This window comes from Pimephales promelas, chromosome 17 (assembly GCF_988280905.1).
Source record: "Pimephales promelas chromosome 17, fPimPro1.hap1.1, whole genome shotgun sequence".
NCBI classification, from domain to species: domain Eukaryota; kingdom Metazoa; phylum Chordata; class Actinopteri; order Cypriniformes; family Leuciscidae; genus Pimephales; species Pimephales promelas.
In genome coordinates, this window is record NC_142785.1 from 6,442,197 (window position 1) to 6,467,112 (window position 24,916).

Sequence of the window (24,916 nt, forward strand, 5' to 3'; positions counted from 1 at the left end):
GAGGACTTTTGCTGCAGACACCCAGTCTTCTGTCTTTTTATAAACAGATGGGATATCAGCACTTAAGGCCATTGCACACCGAGTCCGAAATTCGCATCCGGAATTTTCGCACGTTAAAAAAAAAATTCGACCTCACGTTATGTCAGTCACGCTTGCACACCGCCTCCGAAACTTTCGTCCGTCATAAAATTAATCGGATCGGGTTCGATTTTCTGCGTTTTTCGCATCCAGAGCCAGCATTTTGAAAGGTCTTTTGACACTTCAGGGCCGGGGGAGCTCGTCCTCAAATTATTGCACATATGCGCCGTGCTTTCAGTTTCGGTTTTCAATTCGATCAAGTGTTTATGTTCTTTTCTCTATATTGGATTATGAAATTAATAAACCTCCCCTTTCAATCAGATTGAAATTTAAGATCGAATAAGGTGTGATTGAGCAGCCTATTCGATAACTAATGTATTATTTGGGCACAATACACAATAACAGCCTAGCTGTTCTGTCTGACCAGCGCTTCCAACGGGCCGCGCGCGGGTGTGTGTTTGTCCGTGTGTGTGTGTCCATACCTGGTCCATTTCAGACACACTGCCAGTCTCCGTTCAGAATCGATTGGTTCACGGAAATTGGTGGTCTTGTTTTTAATATGGCTCCAGAATCGCTAGCAAAGCATCGAACTGTCCCACTGACATTCTGAGGTAAATTTTGAATCGCTCAGGATAAATTCGCAACTCCTTGATAATGAACTCTCCTTCCTCTCGGCGCAATTTCAGAATTGGATGGACGTAATATTTTCTCTTTCTTCATTTTCAATAAGAGAGGGCAAAAATCATCCTCACTGCTTGACGAATCCATTTGGTATTTTTGCGTTTTTTCCCGCAAAGGTTTAAGAAATACGCAACGGACTCGGTGTGCAAGGTTTCTATGCGTGACGAATTTTTAAGCTGACGAACACGAAAATACGCATACGAATATTTCGTGCTCAGTGTGCAATGGCCTTTAATGTACACCCCCTTGCCTTAACATTGCCATCATTCAATGATTAAAGGGTGGACATTAATATACTAATCAAACGAGTAAGCTTCAGTTATTGTGTTATGCAGCAGTTCTCAATTTTTTTACTTAAAGGGGTCATATAATGGTACACATACAAGTTGATTGTACTGAAATGTGTGTTGGCAGTGGCTGTACACAACCATCATATAATGATGAAAATCCATCCAGTGGTTTTTTTTTTATCTCATTATAGTTGAGACAGACATCTACTGACATTTGTTAAGACAGTGAGTGTGAAGTTGTTGTTTTTTTAGTTCTTTGCCAGTCGCGAAATTTTTTTTGTCAACCTATACTGATAAACTGAAACTGTCCAGTTTAGTTCACTAACCGTTTTCGTTATCATATTATACATTCACCTGTGTTGACATTGCTGATGAAAGATACACGAAAATAGTTAGTGAAATGGCTTATAACATCACATGTGGGCTAAATGCAGTTTATTGTAACATTATCATGGTACGAGCACAGAGCATTAGTTCAACGTCAAGCTGATAAAGTAGGCTATTATTGTACCTGCAGTGGGAGTTTACATTAGTTTCCAGCATGTTGTGTGATTATTTCGCCGTTGCGTTGAAAGTCTCCGTGTGGCTGGTAATGACTGCTCGCTCTTGAGATCTAGCACGCACACGAGCACGAGCGCTCTTGTTGCATTCTCAAACATCACCGCTAGAGGCCGCTACAAATCGCATACAGCACCTTTAAGAGGAAAGCCTTTTTTTCAACGTGGTTTTCCGCTTCTTGGCTTAGTTGTTGCTGTTCATAAATGCTTCCACTTTCTAATGATATCACTTACAGTTGAGTGTGGAATATCTCGCACGGATGAAATTTCTGGCTTATTGCAAAGATGGCATCCTATCACAGCACCACGCTTGAATTCACTGAGCTCTTCAGAACAATCTATTTTTTCCGCAGATGTTTGTAAATGCAGACTGCTTCACTATCTGCTTGGTTTTATGCACCTGTGGCAATGTGATTGAAACACCTGAATTCAATAATCAAGATTTCTTCCCCAATGCTTGTCCGTATAGTAGATTCAGTGCCTTGTGAAAGTATTTGTACCCCTTCATTTTTTTTCACATTTTGTTATGTTGCTGCCTTATGTTACCACTACTTTAAAATACTCTTTTCACATCAGTGTACACTCCATACACTATAATGATAAAGCAGAAAACAGATTTGTGACAACTTTAAAGGGTTAGTTCACCCAAAAATGAAAATGAAGTCATTAATTACTCACCCCCATGCTGTACCAACCCCGTAAGACCTTCGTTCGTCTTCGGAACACAAATAAAGATATTTTTGATTAAATTTGAGAGCTGTCTCACTACCACATTGGCTCCTAAGGGACTGCCTCTTGATGGCCCAGAAAGTCAATGAAGAAAATGTTTAAATATCCCAAGTGACTACCGTGGCTCAACTATAAGTTTATCAAGCGACGCGAATACTTTTTTGTGCGAAAAAAACAAACAAAAATAACGAGTTTATTCGACTATTCATTTTCTTCCTTGTTGGCCTGAAACGAGACTTCCTTAGATTTCCACGACGCATGCGCGAGAATTGCGATCTCCTTCAACTACCTCAGTTCAGTTTTCGAGCATGCGTCGTGGAAATCTAAGGAAGTCTTGTTTCAGGCCAACAAGGAAGAAAATGAATAGTCGAATAAAGTCGTTATTTTTGTTTGTTTTTTTGCACAAAAAGTATTCGCGTCGCTTGATAAACTTATAGTTGAGCCACGGTAGTCACTTGGAATATTTAAACATTTTCTTCATTGACTTTCTGGGCCATCAAGAGGCAGTCCCTTAGGAGCCAATGTGGTAGTGAGACAGCTCTCAGATTTAATCAAAAATATCTTCATTTGTGTTCCGAAGACGAACGAAGGTCTTACGGGGTTGGTACAGCATGGGGGTGAGTAATTAATGACTTAATTTTCATTTAGTTTCATTTCACTAACGCTTTAATAAATATTAAAAACTGAAAAAACCCAGATAATTGGAGTGATTCTGTTGGAGAAGTTTCTCCCATCTTCATATATGATCAACTATCAGCTTCTTGGTCACCCCTTAAACCAAGACCCTTCTCCATCGATTTCTCATTTTGACGAGCTCCTGGAAGGGTCCCGGTTGTTACAAACTTCTTCCATTAAGGATTATGGAGCTACTTGCTTCTATGAACCTTCAATGCAGCAGCATTCTGTGTCTTGAAACAATCCTGTCTCTGAGCTCTACCGGCAGTTCCTTTGACCTCATGAATTGGATGTTGCTCTAATATGCATTTTCAGCTGTTACTGTGTGTTCACACCGGACGCGAATAGCATGTCAAATTCGCGTCAAGTTTGACACTTGACCACTTTGTGTTAATTCACGCGTCAAGAGTGAAACTGACGAAATTTACGCGCGTCAGAATCAAAACCCGTTGGCGGCCATTTTTTTATGTCGACCGAGCATTCGTCGAGGGAGCCACCGCTCTGTATTTGCTCTGGAGAGCAGAACAGCGGCGCGGGGATCATCGTCGCCGTATTTGTGTCCTCCGCACTCTTCGAAGGCGAACAGTTTGGCGAGTTTCACCATTTGCTCACTCCAGGAGCTGCACCTGGATGACGGCCACTGTCAGCGGTACATCCGCCTGTCACGCGAACAGTTTGATGACCTGTTGTCCCGCATCGGAGCGAGGATAACCCTCGACCTCATCCATCTAATCTAGCTGTCATTTATTTTTGTTTTGATGATGAATAGAGCCAGCCTTCAAAAGTTATTAACCTGTCCTGTGATTTTTTTTTTCTCTCACGTCCAGACACGAACTTATGCACATGTATGTTGGTTGTCTTTACATCATAATAATATTTCATATAATCTAGATATGGAAAAAATAACATTCAATACAAAATGAACATGTCTCGTATATTGAAATAAAGTTTTGAGTGGTAAAATATTTGCTTTGTTGTGCATTAGAACCACACACATTTAGTCATATTACAAACTAATTTATTGAAGCATCCAGATATTTCACCACGTGAGCAAGCAGCAGGCTCCTGATTGGTTAACGCGGCGCGAATTAGCGGCAAAGTTCAGATTTTTGCATTGACGCGTCAAACGCATGAAAGTAAAAATTGCACTAACTAAATCATTCGCGCTTAACGGACCAGATGCTCAATTTGCACGACATTGACGCGCGAATGAGGCGTATTCACGTCTACCGCGCCGCACTCTACGCCTCATTCGTGCAGCAGGAATTTTTACGCGCATAACGCGTATTTGCATTGACTTAACATTGAAATCATTCGCGCCTGACGCGCTATTCGCGTCCGGTGTGAACGCACCATTAGACCTTTTATTGAGAGTTGTTTGCCTTTCCAAATCACACCCAGTCAATTGAATTTGCTACAGGTTACTGTAACTCCACTCAAAACATCTGCAAGTGAAATTAAAATGCCCCTGAGCTAAATTTCAAGTGTCCTAGAAAAGGGTATGAATACTTATGTTTTTAATTTTTAATAAATTTCCACAGTCACACATCTGTTTTTTGCTTTGCCGTTATGGTGTATGGAGTGTAGATTGGTGTGAAGAAAAAAGTAATTTAGTTTAACAAGACAGCAAACTGGGAAAATTAAGGGGTACAAATACTTTCAGAAGGCACAATATAATAATTAATATATTAATTATATATTAAAAATAAAAACACGTACTAAACAAACATTGAATATTATTTTCTGTGACCCTTAGAACCATGAACATGCTATTGTGTCGCTAAATCATTGAGATATTGATTTAAAGTCTCCAAGTAAATATTTTACTTCTGATCTAGGGGTAAAGTGCTAAAATATTTGGGAACCCTTGCTTTTATTATAACCAAACGGGAATGACTCCTGAATGACTGAAAGCATCGTCTCACTTTCTCTTCTCGTCATCAGTCCTTGGGGCTGACAGACTTGCCTAATGTTGCCTCAAGAGACTGCGCAAACGATGCTTTTCCCCATTGTTTTTTAGTGGCTGGTTGTTGAAATAATTGATTTGACCTACTTTAACATTTGTCATTAGTCATCTGCAAGTTTATCAGCCGCGGCGCATTAATTACGGCGAAGAAGCAAATTAATCGTCTGTAGGCTCTGGTCCCTCTCATGGGGAGGGGGATTTCCCTTTACCGCTGTCAGGACTATTACCATAATAACGAAAAAGCAATTAGATTGACTTTTAGAAATGGCAGTCAATTATACTGACTGGAACTAGACTGTCGAGTGTCCGATAAAGTAGCGTTCCGCTAATACAAACAAGCATCCCCACCACCCCTCTCACTTAAGCAATACAGGATGAGCTAAATAACCCAAAACCACCGGTTTAGGGACACACTGTCTAGCTCGAGACTTCTTTAAAGGCTAGACGGTGTTTGTGCCGACCCTGGCCATCAATGAATATGTCATTCATGGCTTATATTAGGGCTATTAAAGTGTAGGGGAGGATGATTTGAATCCTCATTATAGCCTCTAGCTTATGATGTTTTCAGAATCTCAAGATTAATGAGCCACAACAAGGCTCGTTCCATGTTTTCAGAGCAGACGACATCATCAGGTCAAGTTTCTTAAGCTAATAGCTTTGATCTTAATGTGAATAATGAGGACTTTTAGTTCTAACACACAGACAAGTAATCTCTTTTAAATCTATACTAAAAGAAGTACAAGTACAAGTGTATCTAAAGTGAAGTGGGAAATCGAGGGTGATTATTAAGTCTTCACTCTAAACGATGCTGGGTTGTTTTAACCAAATTTTGGGTCAAATATGGACAAACCCAACTGTTGGGTTAAATTTATTAATTGCATTTTTTTAATCCAACATTTGGGTTTGTCCACATTTGACCCAAAAATCCTAGTGTTTTAGAAGATTTGTTGTTCAAGCTTCAGAATAGCAAAACTGTTTGATGCACTCCACTACACATGCTTATTTGGAGATTTATAAATGGTCATGTTTATGCAAATGATCAAGCTTTTTTAAGCTCAATTTGTAAATACATTTGTTTTTACCAAAAATGTTTGTTTTTGTTTGTTCGTTGCATATTTTCTGTTACCAATCCAGAAAAGCATGCGGATTCTTCCAAGGAAGCCACTGGCAGATAATAAGCTAAATCAGGCCTAATTATTTTAACCGTAGTGCTAAAAAAAGGGATTCCTTGATCAAACATTGGCCGCTTTCCATCTCCTTATGATTCATTGTAGGGCATAACATTACCATATTGCTCAGTAATCTCTCAGCTTCTTCGATTAAAATTTAAATATAAAATTGTTGATGTTGCATATGAATTATTTATATCATGACGCACAAAAGTGTATAAATGTATCGGGTCAGTGAGATTTTTTGTTACTATTATTCAGCATGGAATCATTAAATTGATCAAAATTGACTGTAAAGACATTTATAATATTACAAAAGTTTTGTTTCAAATAAATGCTGTTCTTTTGAACCGTCTATTTATCAATGATTCCTGAAAAAAAAGTACTGTGTCATGTCATGGTTTCCATAAAAACCAACATTAGTATATCAGCATGTTAGAATGATTTCTGAAGGATAATGTGACGTGGAAGTAATGATGCTGAAAATTCAGCTTTGCCATCACAGGAATAAATTACATTTAAAATATATATTAAAACAGGAAACATTTATTTTAAATTGTAATAAAAATTCACAATATTACTGTTTTTACTATATTTTATCAAATAAATACAGCCCTGAACAGGTTTTTTTATTTCAAAAATTTTGTTTTTGTCCAAAAACATAAAAAGATAGATAGATAGAATGATAAATTAGAAAACCGTCTTAACTTTTTTCCCTATTAGTTTTGCCTTATCACATTCTGTTGGACGTGTGACATTGGTATTATTATTGTTTTTATGCATTAATTGATATATATTATTCATTTCAGATGTCTGCTCTTAAAGGACATGATTACACAGATACCTTTTCTTTGATGCTGAAAAAAAGCAGCCAGTGATGCAGAAGTTTACTTTACATTTAGATTTAGAAATTACCTCAAGAATTTTATTTTGTGAAATTGTGTAATAAAAATAGTGAAGTACAGGCAAAAAAAAAAAAAAATGTTAACAACAGCCATGACGACCTCAAAACAAACAAAAAAAATGAACCCATCGGAGTGCCTTATCTGAAATATATTTTTTCCCATTATTGAGGTCCTTACAGCAAATAGAGAAGCAGAACATCTCAGTCTGTGCTCGTTTTGTCTTTTGAGTCAACTGTATTGGTTGGTGGAATGTCAGTTCAGAAGATTGTAAGCAATCTTGCTCTGTAAAGCCTCCGTGTTTGCCCTCTCTAAGGTGCAACGAGTGTTTGGTATGCAATTTCACGTCTGGGCGTCAAATTGACTGCGTCCTGTACTTAGTAGAGATCGCTCGCTGATGGAATGATACGCTGTTGTTATCTCAAGCTGTCTCACAGGAAGCGACTGCTGCATGATGGGAAAATGGATGGAGATTACTTTGATCAACACTCTCATTAACTCTTCTTTTTTTCCCCCCTTCAGCACGTAAACAGACTCATTTTGCATATGTCTGTCAAAGCCACTTTTAATCGCTTACAAGTAGCTAAGATGTACATAGGACTTATTTTTTCTTCCTTGCGTCCTGAGAGACAAGTTCTCTGAGAACTTCTGGACAGAATTGAGATTATGAAAAACCTGATACCTTCTGAACTTCGCAAAGAAAATATTAATACATCATAATAACCTATACCTCCGTATGAGGCTCTCAGGGCAGCCTAGACCGAAACAATCGATTCTTTAATTTGGAGAGCTTGTGTTGTTGTTTTATCTCTACAGTCATTACAGCTTATCTAATGCCCCCAAACAAAGCTAAATTCCTAACATGCAGCAAACAATAGGAAGGCAACATAAATGACGTCCACCGCTATAGATATCCTCCTGTTTGGCATAACAATTAAATAGTTTTGCTTTCACATAGAATACTCGGTAACACTTCACAATAAGGTTTATTTACTAATGTTAGCTAATCTAACATGAACTGACAATGAGAAAAACATTTGTTTAAGAATTTATTAATATTTGTCAATGTTAGTTATTAAAAATACTGCTGTTCATTGTTTGTTCATGTTAATTCACAGTGCATTAGCTAATGTTAACAAATGCAACCTTTGATTGTAATAACGCATTAGAAAATGTTGAAATTAATATTAACTAAGATTAATAAATGCTAACTAAAATTCATGTTAACTAGGGTAGTTAAAGGAGAACTCCGGCGCAAAATGAACCTTTGGTCTAATTACTAATAATTGTCCAGCTTCTAAACTCCCAACCATCTCTGAAATCCTTCTTACCCTGATGACTATTTTACTTCTTGCACACTTTTGAAGTGATTTATGGACACCTTCAAGATTGGACTATGTTGTCTATGGACTATGATCGGACTATCTCTATGTTGCTAATGCTGATATATATGTGTCCATCTGCTCACTTATTTATTTATTTTTACCTTTATTATTATTATTTATAAGGTCATTTTTATCTTTATTATGAAATATTACTTGTACTAATCCACGGGCCTTGCAATTGCCCCATGGGGATAAATAAAGTTTTTTGAAATTGAAAATTTGAAAAAATCACACATTGTTACCTAGTCGACCGTTCTCTGAGATTTGTTTTCATGATAATCGAATGTAAAGAGTTTTATCTCTAAAAACTGTTTAGCTTATACACTAGTATATGGGGGCATATAATAAGTAAAGAGAAATCGCTAGTTAATACCACTATCAAGGCTCAAAATAGCCCCACACTAACACAGTAACATAATGAGGGTCCCTACATGCAAAAAGAAGCACTGAGAACTTGTAAGTGTACAGATCGTTTAATAAGAAATTATTTTATAAAGACAGTCCACTTCGTGTATACAGGCAGGAGCCATCTTTGGAAAACAGACTTGATAAGTCAAACCACGAACGACGTTCATACAGTTCAGAAGTTCGCTGAAAATCATACAGTTCAGCTCACTTGGCACATCGTTCGTGCCGAGAGAGCTGAACTTCGACTTGTCGAGACTGTTTTCCAAAGATGGCTGCTGCCTGTATACACGAAGTGCACTGTCTTGATAAAATATCTTCTTATTAAACGGTCTGTACACTTACAAAGTTCTCAGTGCTTCGTTTTTGCATGTAGGGACCCTCATTATGTTACTGTGTTAGTGTGGGGCTATTTTGAGCCTTGATAGTGGTATTAACTATTTCTTTTTACTTATTATGCCCCCATATACTAGCGTATACGCTAAACAGTTTTTAGAGATAAAACTCTTTACGTTCGATTATCATGAAAACAATTAATTAGACCAAAGGTTCATTTTGCGCCGGAGTTCTCCTTTAACTAATGGTAACTTATGAAGCTTAAGTTCATAAGTTATGTTACCGAATTCTCTTACATACAGAGATCGCATCAGCAGTTATTACATTTTAGAAATTTTATGGTTTTGTTTATTTTTCAAAACTTAGGCTGAATCACAATTCACCCCTTGGCCCTACCCCTTGTTTTCGAGTGTACCCCTTGGCCCTTAAAACGGAGTTACAAGGGCCAAGGGGTTGAAATATTCCCCTACGAAATGGAACAACCCTTCATGAACCCGATACGTCATCAGTCGTCGGCGATGGCTCTGCCGTTACAGAGTTTGTACAGGATTTCTCCATGACAACAACTGACAATCAGCGCAGCTGCTCTTAAAGGAACACTCCGACTTTTTGGGACTTTAGCCTATTCACCTTACCCCCCAGAGTTAGATAAGTCCATACATACCTTTTTCATCTCCGTGCGTGCTATAAGTCTGTTTGACGCACCCACCGCTAGCCTAGCTTAGCACAAAGACTGGATGTGACTGGTTGCAGCTTTCATACTAATCCAAATGAGTGGCAAAATAATGCAAACGTTTTCCTATTTACATGTTGTGATTTCTATAGTCACATAATGTACAAATAACAAAGTCAAATGAGACACAGACATCTTTTAACCGTATAAAACCTGGGAACTATTCTCTGAAGGCGAAGCACTGCTACTTTGACGGCGTAATAACCGCATCACCGGAGACACGCTGTGGTGAGGAGCGGAGAGTTCGTTCGGTGTTTGGGTAATAGAGTCAGCAATTTATAAATAGTAAAAGCATAGTTTAGAGTCATGGGTTTTCGCTCTATTGTAAATAGCTGCGACTGTAAACAGGGGAGGTAATACCATGTTTCACAGAATTCCAACTAAAAACGCTGACTGGATGAAGAAATGGCTAACTTACTCTGGATATTTATCCAAACACACCATAAGATTATCAAGGGACATTATGTTTGCTCGGTACATTTCAATAAGGACGACTATTTTGAAAAAATGGAATTTGCCACACGGACCATAATGTGCTGAAGGATACGGCCATCCCATCGCTAGCACAGACAGGACAAGTGGATCACCTGCGGCTGAGGTAAGTGTTCCGTTATGTTTTTAGATGACCTACTGTAACAGTGCCTTTAGCCAGATCTAATGTAACGTTAGTGACACTATTATATGATTAGGGTATGAATATGTTTTTATCTTGATGCGGTGCGGACGCGCTTGGGAAAAAAAAACGAGCGCGTTCACCGCGTTGAACTTGCACCCTGCGCGCGGCGCGCCTAGTAGCCTAAATTTGAAATAACCATGGAAATAACGAACTTGAGCGTGCAAAAGGGTACGATAGGCTGTGAGTTCATTGTGCAAAAACAATTTGTGCTATTACTTTCCCCTTATTCTATCCTATAGTAATGCAATACTGTATATTATATAGGCAAATGTATTTACTGTTGAATACATTTGGTTCAGCTAATAAATTGCATTTAAAATATATTGATTCCTGTAATAATAATTATTTATTCATGTGATATTTATAAATCTGGGTGCGTTTTTGGTTGGAAATCAATGAAACATGGTACTGTATTACCTGGTCTCCCCTGTTTATTGTCACAGCTCATACAATAAAGCAAACACCCATGATAAACTTTGCTTTTATATCTAACGTTAGTAATTGCTGACTCTTTATTCCAACGCTGAGCGAAGCGAACTCTCTGCTCCTCGTCACGGTGCGTCTCAGGTGATTGTTATCACTCTGCCCAAGTAGCAGTGCTTCCCCTTCAGAAAATATAGTATTTATACGGTCAAAAGATGTCTGTGTCTCATATGGCCTTGATATTTGCACACTCTGTGACTATACAAACCACAACATGTAAATAGGAAAACGTTTGCGTTATTTTGTCACTCATTTGGATTAGTATGAAAGCTGCAACCATTCACATCCAGTCTTTGTGCTAAGCTAGGCTAGCGGTGGGTGCGTCAAACAGACTTATAGCACGCACGGAGATGAAAAAGGTATGTATGGACTTATCTAACTCTGGGGGGTAAGGTGAATAGGCTAAAGTCCCAAAAAGTCGGAGTGTTCCTTTAACTTTGAATAAACATGATGATTATAACATCCCTTCCTCGAAATGTATGTCTTTTCTGATCGGAAAGGTAATTTATTATACCATTTCTTAATTTAAACGACTATAGTGTTATTATAAGAGTAAATAAAGTGCGTAGTGGAATCATCTGGCGCTAAATTGAAATGTTTAACCGTTTGCGATCGATCTCGCCGGTGATTTCCGAAGCATTCCGTGAACTTTTCTCTTAGCCCTCCGTTTGGAGTGTGCCTCTGAAAAATCTCCGTTTCGAGGTCTATGTAGCCCTACCCCTTCGCCCTACCCCTCGATCTCATGAAGAATCGGGACACCATACCCCTAGACGTGAATACGCAAAACGGAGGGGTAGGGCTAAGGGGTGAATTGGGATTGAGCCTTAAATTAATTCTTACAGATTAAAAAGCATCAACAACTAAGTATCCTAATGTCAACTGTGATTGACATTAGATTGCTTGCTGCCTTATAATCCCGTATATAATGGAAAATCTGTCGTGACATGCCTAAAAACGTTTTATTTTATTTTATTTACTCTCGTATGTACAGTAGATGCCCCATTTCCCAAGGTGTAATAAACTTCACACACAACAGTTATACATGCATTTATTAATAATAGTTCCAGACATGACTGTGGTGGACTGAAAACAAGTTGAGCTGCACACTGGCAGCAGTTTCAGCGCAGTCCACTCTTGCTGACAGTAGTGGTGTGTGAGTTAGAATGTTGGCAGAGCACTGATAAGACTCAGGGCTGAAGTGGCTGGTGTCTGTGTGCGGGTGAGCTGATAATATTCAGGATTGTTGACTTGTACTCCATAGACTTATTCACAGCTTTATGACAAACTTTTTAGCTGAGCACCACCTCCTCATCTCTATCATTTTAACCCCAGCAGATCCATACACTCTGGAGCCTTTGTGTGCGGATCTCCACCATTCTGATGATCCAGCCACCCTTTATCAGGCGGTTGGTGTTAAGATGTGTTCACACGAGGCTTTCAGCAGGCTAAATTGCTTCTGACCCGACTAAGAACATCGGTGACAGTCAATTTGTGATTTTTACATCCTCTATTGGTCAAACATCTTTTTGCTTTTCACGAAAGAAAACTTTTTGCATCTAATTTTGTTCATGGTTTGGAGAAATCCGGATTTTCTTTCTCCTTTGAGATTTAAGAAATGAGAGAGTCTAACAGCTGTTCTGTTGAAACTCGGCCAGGTCCGGGGTTGCGTTTTTGTTCTTATTGCTTTCCTCGTCTCTGCTGTCTTGTGGCGCCTCGAGCAACATTTGTGTTGTGAAAATTGCAGATTTTAATTGAGTTTTCAATTGGTGAAAGATTCTGCTTTGCTGCTTATGAACTCAACAGATCTCAGCCTTCACAGGCGGTTGCGGCTCGTGAAACTAGATTACACTGGATTTAAAGGCTACAGCTCTGCGGCATTGGAAGAAGCCCAAGTTTGTTGGTGTGAACAACCAGCATCTCAGATTTGATTGTTTTTCACAAACTTTTACAAGACATAATCATATAAAGGAAATAACTGAATCTTTATATCTTGCCGTAAAGCTGAAGTGAGAAGTTTTTCCTCCTCTAGTACCACCAAATTGCTGGTTGCAAAAATAATGCTTTCCACACATCTTATACTCCAACTTCTAACACTCGTCTTCCATTGTTTATCAAACAGCCGCAGACTCATGCCATTGGTTGTGTTGGAAGACTACCATTTATTTATATATATTTTTTTTTATTTTATTTGATTGAACCTCTTAATGAGTGTTACATTTTGTTCCTAGCATTGACCATTCAAAGGAATTGTGATGGTGCCCCTCCAGCCCCCCAAAACCGGTCCGTGGCTGATATAGAGGATCTGGCTGCCACCTATGAGCGTAAACTCATCGAGGTGAGTACTAAAGCTTCATTAGCAAGCACACCTGCCCTTTCCTGCTGTAGCCTCAGTGTCATGTAATGTAAACCATCACTTACCACTTCAAATTTCAGCAAACTGGTTCAATAATCAGGGCTCGACAAAAAGGACTGAAATCTAGGATTTGAGAATTTGAAATCTACTGTTACACCATGAAAAGTACCTGAAAAAAACTTGAAAGCACTTTTTCATTTTCATTATTTCATTTGTATGTTTATTCTATTATATGTATTTGTGCTATTGGTCATAAGTTGCTTATTTGGTTATATTTTAATACTGTTTACTTGTCTTTTATGATATTTAAATTTATTATATTAGGTATTTAATATAAATTTAAATTTAATATAAATTTAATATAAATGTAAATTTAAAGCCTACCTAACATACATATATATATATATATATATATTATTAGGTATTATATATATATATATATATATATATATATTAGGTAGGCTAGTAGTTTTTGCTGTGGTATTAAAAATGGAATCGAGAATTGTGAAATTTCGCTGCTATCTGAAATTTGTTGTCATAGCATTATTTATTTAGTTTTCATGGGTCAAACGCAATGAAAACAAACTTTTTTATTTTTTATTTATTACTTTTTTCATGGTGGGACCAATTGGGCAAGTAAAAATTTTAACCACTGGCTCTGAAATCCTTAGTGTTGAGCCCTGATAATATCAGTGATGATGACTTTTAAAAATGGTTTCGCTTTCTGGTAGCATTGTGTGTGTGATCTCTGTGAAAGATGAAATGTATAGATTCAAAATGACTAAATGCAGTCTAAGTTCATTTTGAAACCTGTGACTGTAATTTGGTGTAAATGTGCTGTGAGTCATATTGACTTGTCGAACCGAACTGGCTGGACATATATAACGAAGGTTGAAGGAATAATTCATAGAGTATATAGTTCTCTATTAGGGTTTTCCCTGGTTAAAAATGGTCTTTGTGGTATTTATACTCCAAGACCGAATGCACAGATCATTTGACATACAGTATCAGATTGTTTTCTCTGTCCTTTGCTATGGTTATCTCTATTGGTCAGAAGATTCAGTCGTGCTTTTAAACACGCTTGTCAATTCAGAAACTTTGTAATGTGTAGTTAGCAGCATGAAAATATAAATTAGCTTTATACAGAAAGCGGATAAAGATTGCTGCCATTATAATCACTGAAGTCAATTGCAACACATGGTACACAAAGCTACACTCTCGCGAAAACTCCAATTATAATCAATGAAGCTGTCTACGCTGTGCAATCTCTCATTGACATAGCATTTATACTTCGTTAGCTTGCAGAACGCACACTGAAAATTCTGATTGCCCGTTGCGTTCACACGCTCAACAGATGTGTGTGATTGGGTACAAAGCTCAATGCTGCAAAAACTAGAAATAGAAACCTTTGACGCTCTTCACACAAACACTCACAGGAGAGTTTTATAGCAGCCGACTATCACAGAGTACCGCTACTGCATTCACGTTACAGGTGCAGTGTGTGATTTTTAGCGACATCTAGCGGTTCGGTTGCGAGTTTGCACTAAGGGCCCAGCCCACTGCTAACCCCTCCCTTTTGAAGAAGCTACGGTGGCTAAAACGGGACAAACATATCGTCGTCTGAGACAGCAGAGAATAGCCAGACTAATACTGTACCACAGTCCATTATAAACCACATCACAGATAAAGTTTACAAAGCCATAGTCAGGTGAGGATCAAAGTGTCTTAATAGTGTCATAATACAGCGTGGGAGAAGAACCACATGAAACTATGCAACTACATATTTTTTCTAGCAGGGTAGTAAAAGTTTAGCTGGCTAATATGAGCTGCTACTGTGGCTGAGCTGGTTAAAGCATAAAGCCTTGTTTAACCCCTTAACACTAGAACGGCCACAACGGTCATTTTGACCGTTTTGAATTTTATATCTACAATAACTTTGTTGAAAAAAATAATAAAATCCTGTTGGTACCTGACTTTTCCTAAAATTGTCTGTATTTTCATTTAAAATGCTTTTCATATAAATTAAGTTACGTAAACGTAAGGCAAAACAAAAAAAATGAACATATTTACCTATTTCGGCCATAGACGGTCATATTGACCGCACTGAATTTCGCGATATTTTTTTGTTAAATATCCCGCAATTGATCTTGTTCTCTCTCAACTGTCAACAGAAAGGTCCGTCCGGTCACCTCTGGAGCAGTGTTTGGTATATAATAATTTCTACATTAGTTGTTGATCAGAAATAAGCAAATAAAACCAGACTACAGTTATCTATAATACTTAGGTTATCTATAGGCTATATATCATTAGAGAGTGATTCAGAGTCAGAGTCCACATCGAGGAAAAAGAGACGGCTGCTATCATCAGACACGGCGGATCCAGATGATCCATTCATGTCGGATGATCCTGGTGAGCTCTGCTGCCCTGTCCTGCGCTGTTGCTGCATGGGCTGTTCACTAGTTCTGCGAGTCCTATTATTTTTATTAGCCTATTGACCGCTTCGCATATCGTCACTAACATTTTCGTCATAGTTTTTGTCATTCAAACCTAGTTTTTATTTAGTTATCGTCTCGTTTTCGTCTTTGAAAAAATGTGGTTGACGAAAATAAAATTATGAAAATTATTCGTCAATTAAATAAACACTGTTTTGAATCTAACGGTCAAAATGACCGTTCGTGGCCGTTCTAGTAGTTTTGGAATTCTGGCACTTCTAGTGTTAACTGTCACCGTCCCGGTACCGGGATGCCTAACTTTACTTGACTATATTTCTATTAAATCCTAATCTAATTATGACAAATTATATATTGTTGGAAAGGTCTAAGACTTCTAAATAGATATTCTACCCCTGTTTTGTGTTAAAAATTATGTAGGAAGAGTAATTGATGAATTTATGACAAGAGTGCACCTCAAAAAATCTGCATCATAACAGGAGTTTTGATCTTTGACACAAAAAGTTGATGAACCCACTTTTAATTATTGAAACTTCTGTTTTTATGCTAAAAGTTCATAATAAACATATAATCTAGTATTTTTCAATAAAAAAATAAAAAATGATAGTACAATATTATCCTCTAAAAGTGATAATATTTATATTTATTATCCTCTAAAATATAATATTATTTTTTATCACCTTTTTTTATTATATCACATATTTTAGTAGTATCATAAATTAGGTATCATTTGAAAGCTTATAAACTCAGAATTCATCGTGTGAAAACTGTTTTATAATTGAAAGTTGCGTTACCATAGAAACGGTACTTATTTTATCAGGCTCCTCCCCTTTTGGGCATCATTATATTTCATAATTTATGATCAAAACCTTTTCTAATCTTGACAAAACTGATATTGTCAGAAAGGTCAGAGTCTCAAGGTTCCAAATTTTGTGACAGAATTGATATTTGGACAGAAATGTATTAATTTGTTAAGGCAGAATGTATACAACTAAATTCAATGGAATTCAATGGCACCCGGTGGCTATTTTTGGTACTACGCCTAAACAAAATCTCATGGGAACTTCAATTTTTGTGATATCAACTTCAAATTTGGAACATAACTTGATAAGATGTATGGCTTTGATTTTATAGAAGTTTTAGAGTAAAAAAATATTGTATAAAAAAATATATTTTATATAAAATAAAAAATATATAGTACAGTATATTTAATTTACTGTAAATTTAAACTTCCATAACTTTTTCATTTCAGCAATATTCTGCTGAGTGTTTTCTTTAAAACAAGACCAAACTTGGGTATATATTCCAAAGCATTCTTAAATTACAACCATTTAAGTTTGAATAGTGCATTTTAACCCCCATTCTCAAAAAGGGGGGTGACAGCTAAGGGGTTAAACTCCAGGCATCCGCATGAGCCCAAAGGTGCGTGCGTCAAAAACGACATGATTGTAAAAGCGAGTGCCTCTGGATCCCCTGGACACCATTTACCACACACAAGAGGCTTTTTTCCCTCTGATTTTGAAAACTCTTTGCGACCGACTTAAAATGCTTCCAAGATCGACGGGTTGGTGACTCCTGTAACGTTACTGTTTTACGGTCAATGACAAGAGTACTGAACGTAACCAGCATATTTATCCCCACATAGCAAAGCCATAACACAGCGAGGAAGAAGAACTAAGTTACATGAAACAGCCCAACTACATATTTTACACCACTCACAAGGGAAAAGTCATTACTCACGGTGTCTATGGCTTCTGGCTTTCTGCTGCTTTCTTTCAAGGTAGTGACGAAACGCGTGCTGTTTGTTCGCGTTCGACTACACTGTAAAAAAATATTGTTGATTTAACTTAAAAAAAAATAAGGGTCCCACTTTATATTGAGTGGCTTTACGTACTATGTACTTACATTGAACAATAAGCACAATGTATTATTGTGTTCCTGTTGTATTGTAAAACACTTTTGCTGCTATTGAGGTGTGATACGGGTAAGGTTAGGGACAGGTGTGGTGGTATGGGTCGGTTTAAGGGTAGGTTAAGGTGTGAGGGGAGGGTCAACTGTGTAATTACCAATGTAATTACATAAAGTAATTATAGCTGTAATTACATGCTGGTATTTTAAAAATATAAGTACAATGTAAAAACATGTATGTACACAATAAGTCCATTGTATCAAATTATTAATTTCAATGTAAGTATATAGTACTTAAAGCCACTTAAAATAAAGTGGGACCAAAATGAGTAACCTGGTTGCCTTAAAATTTTAAGTTCATTGAAATGGATATATTGAGTTAATACAATGAAGGAGATTAATTTAATCACTAGAAACTCAAAATAATATGTTATCTGAACGACATAAATTATCTAAGTTGATTTGACAAAAGAAAAAATGTTGTGATTACAAATCATGAAAATATTTTTTTACAGTGTATGGTAGAAACATGTCACAATATGGCAACCTTCATATTTTCACGGTTATTTAGATATAAATGTCTCATTCTAAGGTAATAAAATACGTTACACATTGTACACATTGCACTAGGGGTGTCCATGGTTAATCGGTTAACCGATTAACCGTTTAAAATTCCATAACCGAGTGAAACCTTTTTGCTCGGTTAAGTGGCGTCAATACATATTTGCACAAAACTTTTGCGTTTTTTTTTTCTGATTGTCGATAAAAAAAATATTGCGAAATGACAGCGTTTCTATTAACGGTGTTATGCGACTAAAACATTTTTTTTTCCTTTCGCGATAAGCCATTCCAAAAATGATGGCAACGGACGTTGGTATATCACAGCCACCGCACTAGACATTATTATTATTTGTGAGGAGACGTGGTGTGTCATCCAAGCATTAATGGCAGGGAAAGTCACAGAGTTTCTGTGTGTTTGTCTGTGTGTTTCTTTGAGGTTTTTTCTAGTAGGCTATATTCCTTGTATCTTTTATGAATTTTAAAAAAGAACTCTGCCTCGTATTATGTCCAAACGGTCTACTTTTGTGTTCATTCATTTCCCCTTATTTAATCCGTTGGCCTAATTGCAAAATGAAAAATGAACGGTGGTTGTATTTTGTAAATAGCAAAGTTGAACACCAAAATGTTCATTTGAACTGTAGGCTTATACACCAAATGCTGCGCAAAAATATATAGGCTACATATCGACGAATTTGCCCCTTAAACATTTAAAATATTTGACAAATTAATATGAAAAAAAAAAGATTTTACTGGTTTTCTGAGGCCAAATTAGAACCTGGAAATGATATTTTCCCCCGCAATGCTGAATGAGAAGAGCCGTAGGCCTAACCACAGCCTGCAGAAATGGGATTTATAAGTGATTTATATAGGCTATAATAAATGATAATAAAATAATATAAAATAGCGAGGCATTAATTATTTATTAATAAAATATTGTTTTCTAAATCATTTTCGGCTAAAAACAATTCTCCATCTCTGGATGCACATTTAGAGAGAAATTAATTAGCTACAATTATATAGTCAGAAGATATTGGCCTTCGATTAGAATTTGTTCGTTTTAAATTGGACATTTAAAGCTTTAGCCTACAAAGGATATAACCCCCTAGACTAAAGCTTTAAATGTCCAATTTAAAACGAACAAATCCGAATGCGGTGGCTGTTTCAGTTCTCTCGCTTCAGTTCGCGGAGATCATGAAGCGCGCCTGAATGTTAAAGAACAACGTTTTCTTGTTATTGTGAGTTTACGCAAATAAATGTATTTGCGAATAATGCATTATTATTTTCTGTATGACCAGAAATGAAAGAGTATTTTAAGTTGTTTGTTTCCACTGAAAGAACTGCAAGTGTTCACATGGGCGTCTCGCAGCCATCAATGCGCGCTTCACACACACTGGATATGCGTCAAAAATATTGTGTTTATTTGTGCTTTGTTCCTTTTTTTGGATAAAGGCGTCGTCTACATAATATGCAGCCTAATAAAATGTTACAATAATGATGATTATTATTATTATTTGCGGACACGGAGTTAATGTGCTTATTTTCAATTGGCAATTTCATTTTGAAGGGTGATGGAAACGCACCTACTTTAACTGCTCTGTACTTACCACTGCGTTTTATTTCTATAAATTAATTTCGTTTCAAATGGGGTGCAACCATTTATTAAAAAGGTGTTAAAAATTAACTCTGTATCTCAAGGTTGCGGCGCGCACATGGTTAACCGAGTATTAACCGATAAGGGCCTCGGTTAACGGTTAATGAAAAACTTGAAAACGTGCAGCCCTACATTGCACCTTTAAATGTTCTTGGATGAAGTTAAAAAATCTTGGATGGCCACCAAAATATTTTGAATGAAGGAAAACACTGTGAAACACTATGCTTTAATAGCTTCATATTCTACTTATATTTTGGCTGGAATATGTTTTAACTTTACAGTAAGTTAACTTAGTAGTGTGTCCTTTTGAGCATGTAATTTATATATGGGCCCTTTCGCAAAACATGGATGTGATGGCTGCTGCCTTGTCTTTTTAAAAGTACATACAGAGCAGGCATCCCTTTTTGCTCCTACCTGAATATGTAAAAGAGTTGCATTTTTTTTTTCTCTGGTGACAAATTTAGCATATTTATTTCAGTTCCCAAAAGAAGAGCAATTAATATAGACCAAATGAAAGATTTATTACATTTGTGGCATATTTATTTGGCTAAATGAATATTTTTATAGTTGCGCTGCTACACAAACTAAGAGCAATGGCGTCTCGACCGCAGTTGTGAATTGATATAAAGCTGTGTACATCTATTAATCTGTTTAAATGATTGATTTCTCCATCCTGCTCCACCACAAGCTTTCAGTCGAGTCCGTTCTGGTATGTTGCACTTGTGCCAGAAGAGTGTACTTACATCACCTTAAATGCATTAGATGATTTGAAGATGTCATCATTCATCTGGAGTAACACCAAAGGAGCTTCTTGTCTTCGCTCTCTCTCTCTGTGAAACCCACACACACACACAAATGAACACTGTGGAATACTGTTCTTCTGTCTTGGATGCCGTAATACTATCACACACCAGTTAATGGCCCTGTGGGACCGCAGGCACAGAAATGTTTCAGACTGCATGTTTTGCTCTGAGCTCTCGTGCTGTGACCTCAGATGGACTGTGGAAAAGACTGGAATATACTGCAAGTATGCACATGCAAGCAAGTTTTTAAAAAGCTTAAAAAATAAAGTACATAGAAATATTAAATATTAAATACATTGTTAACAATTAATCTTTGTTGCTCTAATTGTTTAAATCCCAGTGATTACTAATGACTTTTAAGGTTGATGACTTCTGCTGTCAGTTTAATTTGATGGCCTTTATAAGCCTGCTAAAATGCGAGTGATAACAAAGTCAAATTGCTATTTAAGCTTCAGGATGAAGAGGATATTTCTCAGCCGTGATGTGTAACAGGCACAAACAATGAGTGAAATTTGTAGATCTGGTGCCCTTTTGTAAAAACCAAGCTAACTTGGCCTACTGGATGTCACAGAAATGAAACACATTCACAGAAAATGTGCACTAAGTGAAGTAAGCATAGTGCTTTGGTGGAAACAGTCTGGCAAATTAAAAGGATAGTTTCAAAAATGAAAACTGTCATAATTTACTCACCCTCATGTGTACAATATATTGTATACAATACTTTGGATGCATTTCTAAACACTAAAGAAGATATCTTGAAGAATGTTGGTAACCAAACAGTTTAGGTCGGGAACCAAAACGGGTTTGTTTCTAAAATTCTTTAAAATATCTTCTATGTTCCACAAAAGAGAGAAAGTCATACAGATTTGTAAAGACATGAGGGCGAGTAAATGATGATATAATTTACATTTTTGGGTGAACTATCCCTTTAATTAGAGAAAAAGTTGAAATCTTTAGTACTAGGATGGCACAATTCTAGATTCACAGAAATTTTAAGAATTTTTTTAAAATCTTTAGGAAAATTTTAAGAGCTTCTTAAGAGGGTATTCGTAATTCTTAACCCTCTGGGGTCTGATGTGTTTTCTGGGTCCTGGAGGTGTTCTGACATGCTCTTACATTTGTGCTTTTTTTCTGATACTTGTGACATTTTCATGGCTAAAGTCTGATTACACTGTAATCAGCACAAACTCTGCTACAGTAATATGTCAGCAGCATACATGTGAAAGTTTTTAGTTTTGAAATAATGACGTTTGTAAAAAAAACAAAATGTCGCTGAAATAAGGTCATAAAACCCATACTGATTATTTCTTTTGTATCATGTGGCCTAGAATATTTGCTTCAAAACTATGTGAAAATCATCATATATTATTAGTGTAAACAAATAAAAGACATTTAACAGTTTTGAATAATGTATAACATATACCTGTATGACAAAAATAGATTTAGTTATTTGTCTCACTTTTTTTCTTATCCGTGCAAAAGAGACTCCTTAATCCCCAAGAAACATCCTTTGTTTTTTTTTTTTTAATGATCTTAACATCTTAAAGCTACACTGTGTAACTCTTTTAGTTTATTCTTAGCTAAAAACACTTAGTTCTTTCAAAAATATATGTGCTCATTAATGTATATTTATTTCGTCAAGTAAAAAAGTATTCTCGTGAGTGTATATAATATGCCATTGAAAATACATACGGGTAAGGGGTTTTAATGTCGGTCGCCATGTTGCCCCTCCATCTTGAAAGTATATTAGCCAAAGAGGGACATACCCGTTAATTCAAGCTTCGCCTTTCACGTTTACGTTTGAGTTAACACTCATGGACGAGGTCGAACTGGAAGCCATGTTAATCTTGGACTACATTGACCACCGTAGGATAGGTTAAAACGAAATCGGAATTGAGAGGAACAGAAACTAATATTCACTGGATGGTCATACACCTTTTCACCGCTAGATGGGGGTAAAAATCACACAGTGTAGCTTTAAGAGAAGAACATTGAGAAACCCTTTTATATCTGCAATACAACATATTTTAACTACTGTATTTTCGTATTCGTATTTTCAATGAAATTGCATACTACTATATAGTACGAGTTATGTGATTTCGGATGCAGCCATTGTTACATGTGTACCTTACTACTACTTCTTACCACTGATTCCTGATGGTTTAGACAGTAAAGGACAATTATTCAGAGTTGCCCCCCTTTCGATTCAAAGAATAGTACAACTGCGAGCACGTCAAATATAAAAGCCTTGTCCATTTGAGGCTCCTGCTGTGGAGCCAGTTGAAAGCATATTTCACGCTTGAGACCTCTTGGAGGTCTTTTTAGGTCTGGAGAACTGTTCTGTTTCAAGCAAGAACTGCTGAAAATCCCTCTTTGATCTGACTCATGATTAGGGGTGTGATGTATGATCACTGCATGTTTACTGAACCGCCAGTCTACAGTCTTCACTCCTGAAGGTGAGCGCTGGTGGTCAGTGTATTGAGAGAGATGAATATCTTTAACAGCCACTTCTCCACCACTCCAGACAGGCTAATGACTAATCCAGTCAGGTATTTAGTGTGATTTGAAAGATTGTGTGAATTTGAACCAGTGCCATGTCAGACTCTCTGAGGCATTACGTTCAGACCACAGTCCTCATCCACTCTACTATCCGCATGTTTTTCACTTGCTCGCTCTCTTTCATTCTTATTCTTTAAGGATCTCATTCTTATATTATGTTGGTGGTTTTACTTTGGAAGCTTTCACTAATGGCTTTTTAGAACAGCATGTGGCACATTAAGTAGGTCGTCATTAGGGCTATAGGCCCTAGGAGAAAACACAAACCAAACAGCAATTGTACCATTCTGAAGCGATAAAGTAATGGCTGTCGTATTGGTAGGCCTTGTCTTTGTATTTACCCTTTTTTTTTGTCTTTGCAAACAAAAATATACTTCGGGAGGTGGGTTGGAGTGCGAATATATATATATATATATATATATATATATATATATTAGGGCTGGGGTAAACGATTATTAACTAAACGATTAGTTGGGCGATTATTTTATCGATTAGTCGACTAATCTAATGACTAATTGGACGACTAATACAAAGAATATTTTTTCTGCTGCTCAATTAATAAAAAAAAACAATATCTCAAATAAATACTAGCATACTGAATCAAGATACTATAAGCTGGCTAACGTTAGTCTAATGTTATGTATTTGAACACCATCATTATAACTCTACAACCGCCAAAACCGTGTTATTAAAATATTTTTACAAACATTTTTTATCATAGAGAATGTTTAAATATTAATATCAGCTGAGGAGGGAAACGGAGGCGGAGTTAGTGGTGCGATCGGAGTCTGCTACTACTGGAGATGAATCGGGAGAGGTTTGTGCACCTACTGATCAGAGCGTGTGCTGACACGGAGTAAAGCCTTGTTTATACTCGACACGTCCGCACGTGCGCGAATGTGCGCACGGCAAAAATGACGCGTTGGGTGCGCAAGACCAGGAAGACTGTGGCTGGCTGTGTGTACGCCTTTTTTTTGTAACAGCGCGCGCGGCGCCGCGTCCGGGAACGACTTCAAGCCGAATCTGCCCGAGCTTGTACGTCTCACCACACCGGCACCCAGTTTGCGCATCTAAATTGCAATTTTTTTTCTTAAGGGTTTGTTTACTGTGTGTGATTCATTTAATGGATAGCACATTTCACTTCTAGTTGTCTTCGTCCTCTATTCTGCAATGTTTCGGTCTCCCACGTGAGTGTGGCAAGCTGTACCGCCGGGAACATGCAAAAAATAAATAAATAAAGAAGTGTCGACGCAAAAATATGACGTCGACGCAATTTTCCTCGACGCGCCGCTACAGCACTAATATATATATATATTCCACAGGATGTTACCCCTTATGTAACTTTTATTTTATGAGTGTAGTTGGCTAAACGTCTATAGTGGTTAACAGAAACTAAAAGAAGTATAATTTTTGTGTTCCCATTTGTCCTAATGTATAGTAACAAAGTAGAACTACTTAAGTACTGTACTTAAGTATTAAAATGCTGTATCTGTACTCTACTAGAGTATTGTTTTTTTCTCATACTTCTACTTTTACTTCAGTAGATATTTTTGATAAATTTAATACTTT

The 24,916-nt window shown here is 37.0% G+C and overlaps 1 protein-coding gene across 1 annotated transcript in view; it reads left to right on the forward strand.

Moving 5' to 3' along the window:
* Nucleotides 1-24,916, forward strand: part of snx29 (sorting nexin 29) — a 192,729-nt gene that overhangs the window by 66,592 nt on the left and 101,221 nt on the right. The window contains exon 15 of the mRNA XM_039685322.2: nucleotides 13,294-13,400. Coding sequence (XP_039541256.2) covers nucleotides 13,294-13,400 — 107 coding nt within the window. The remainder of the gene's footprint in view (nucleotides 1-13,293; nucleotides 13,401-24,916) is intronic.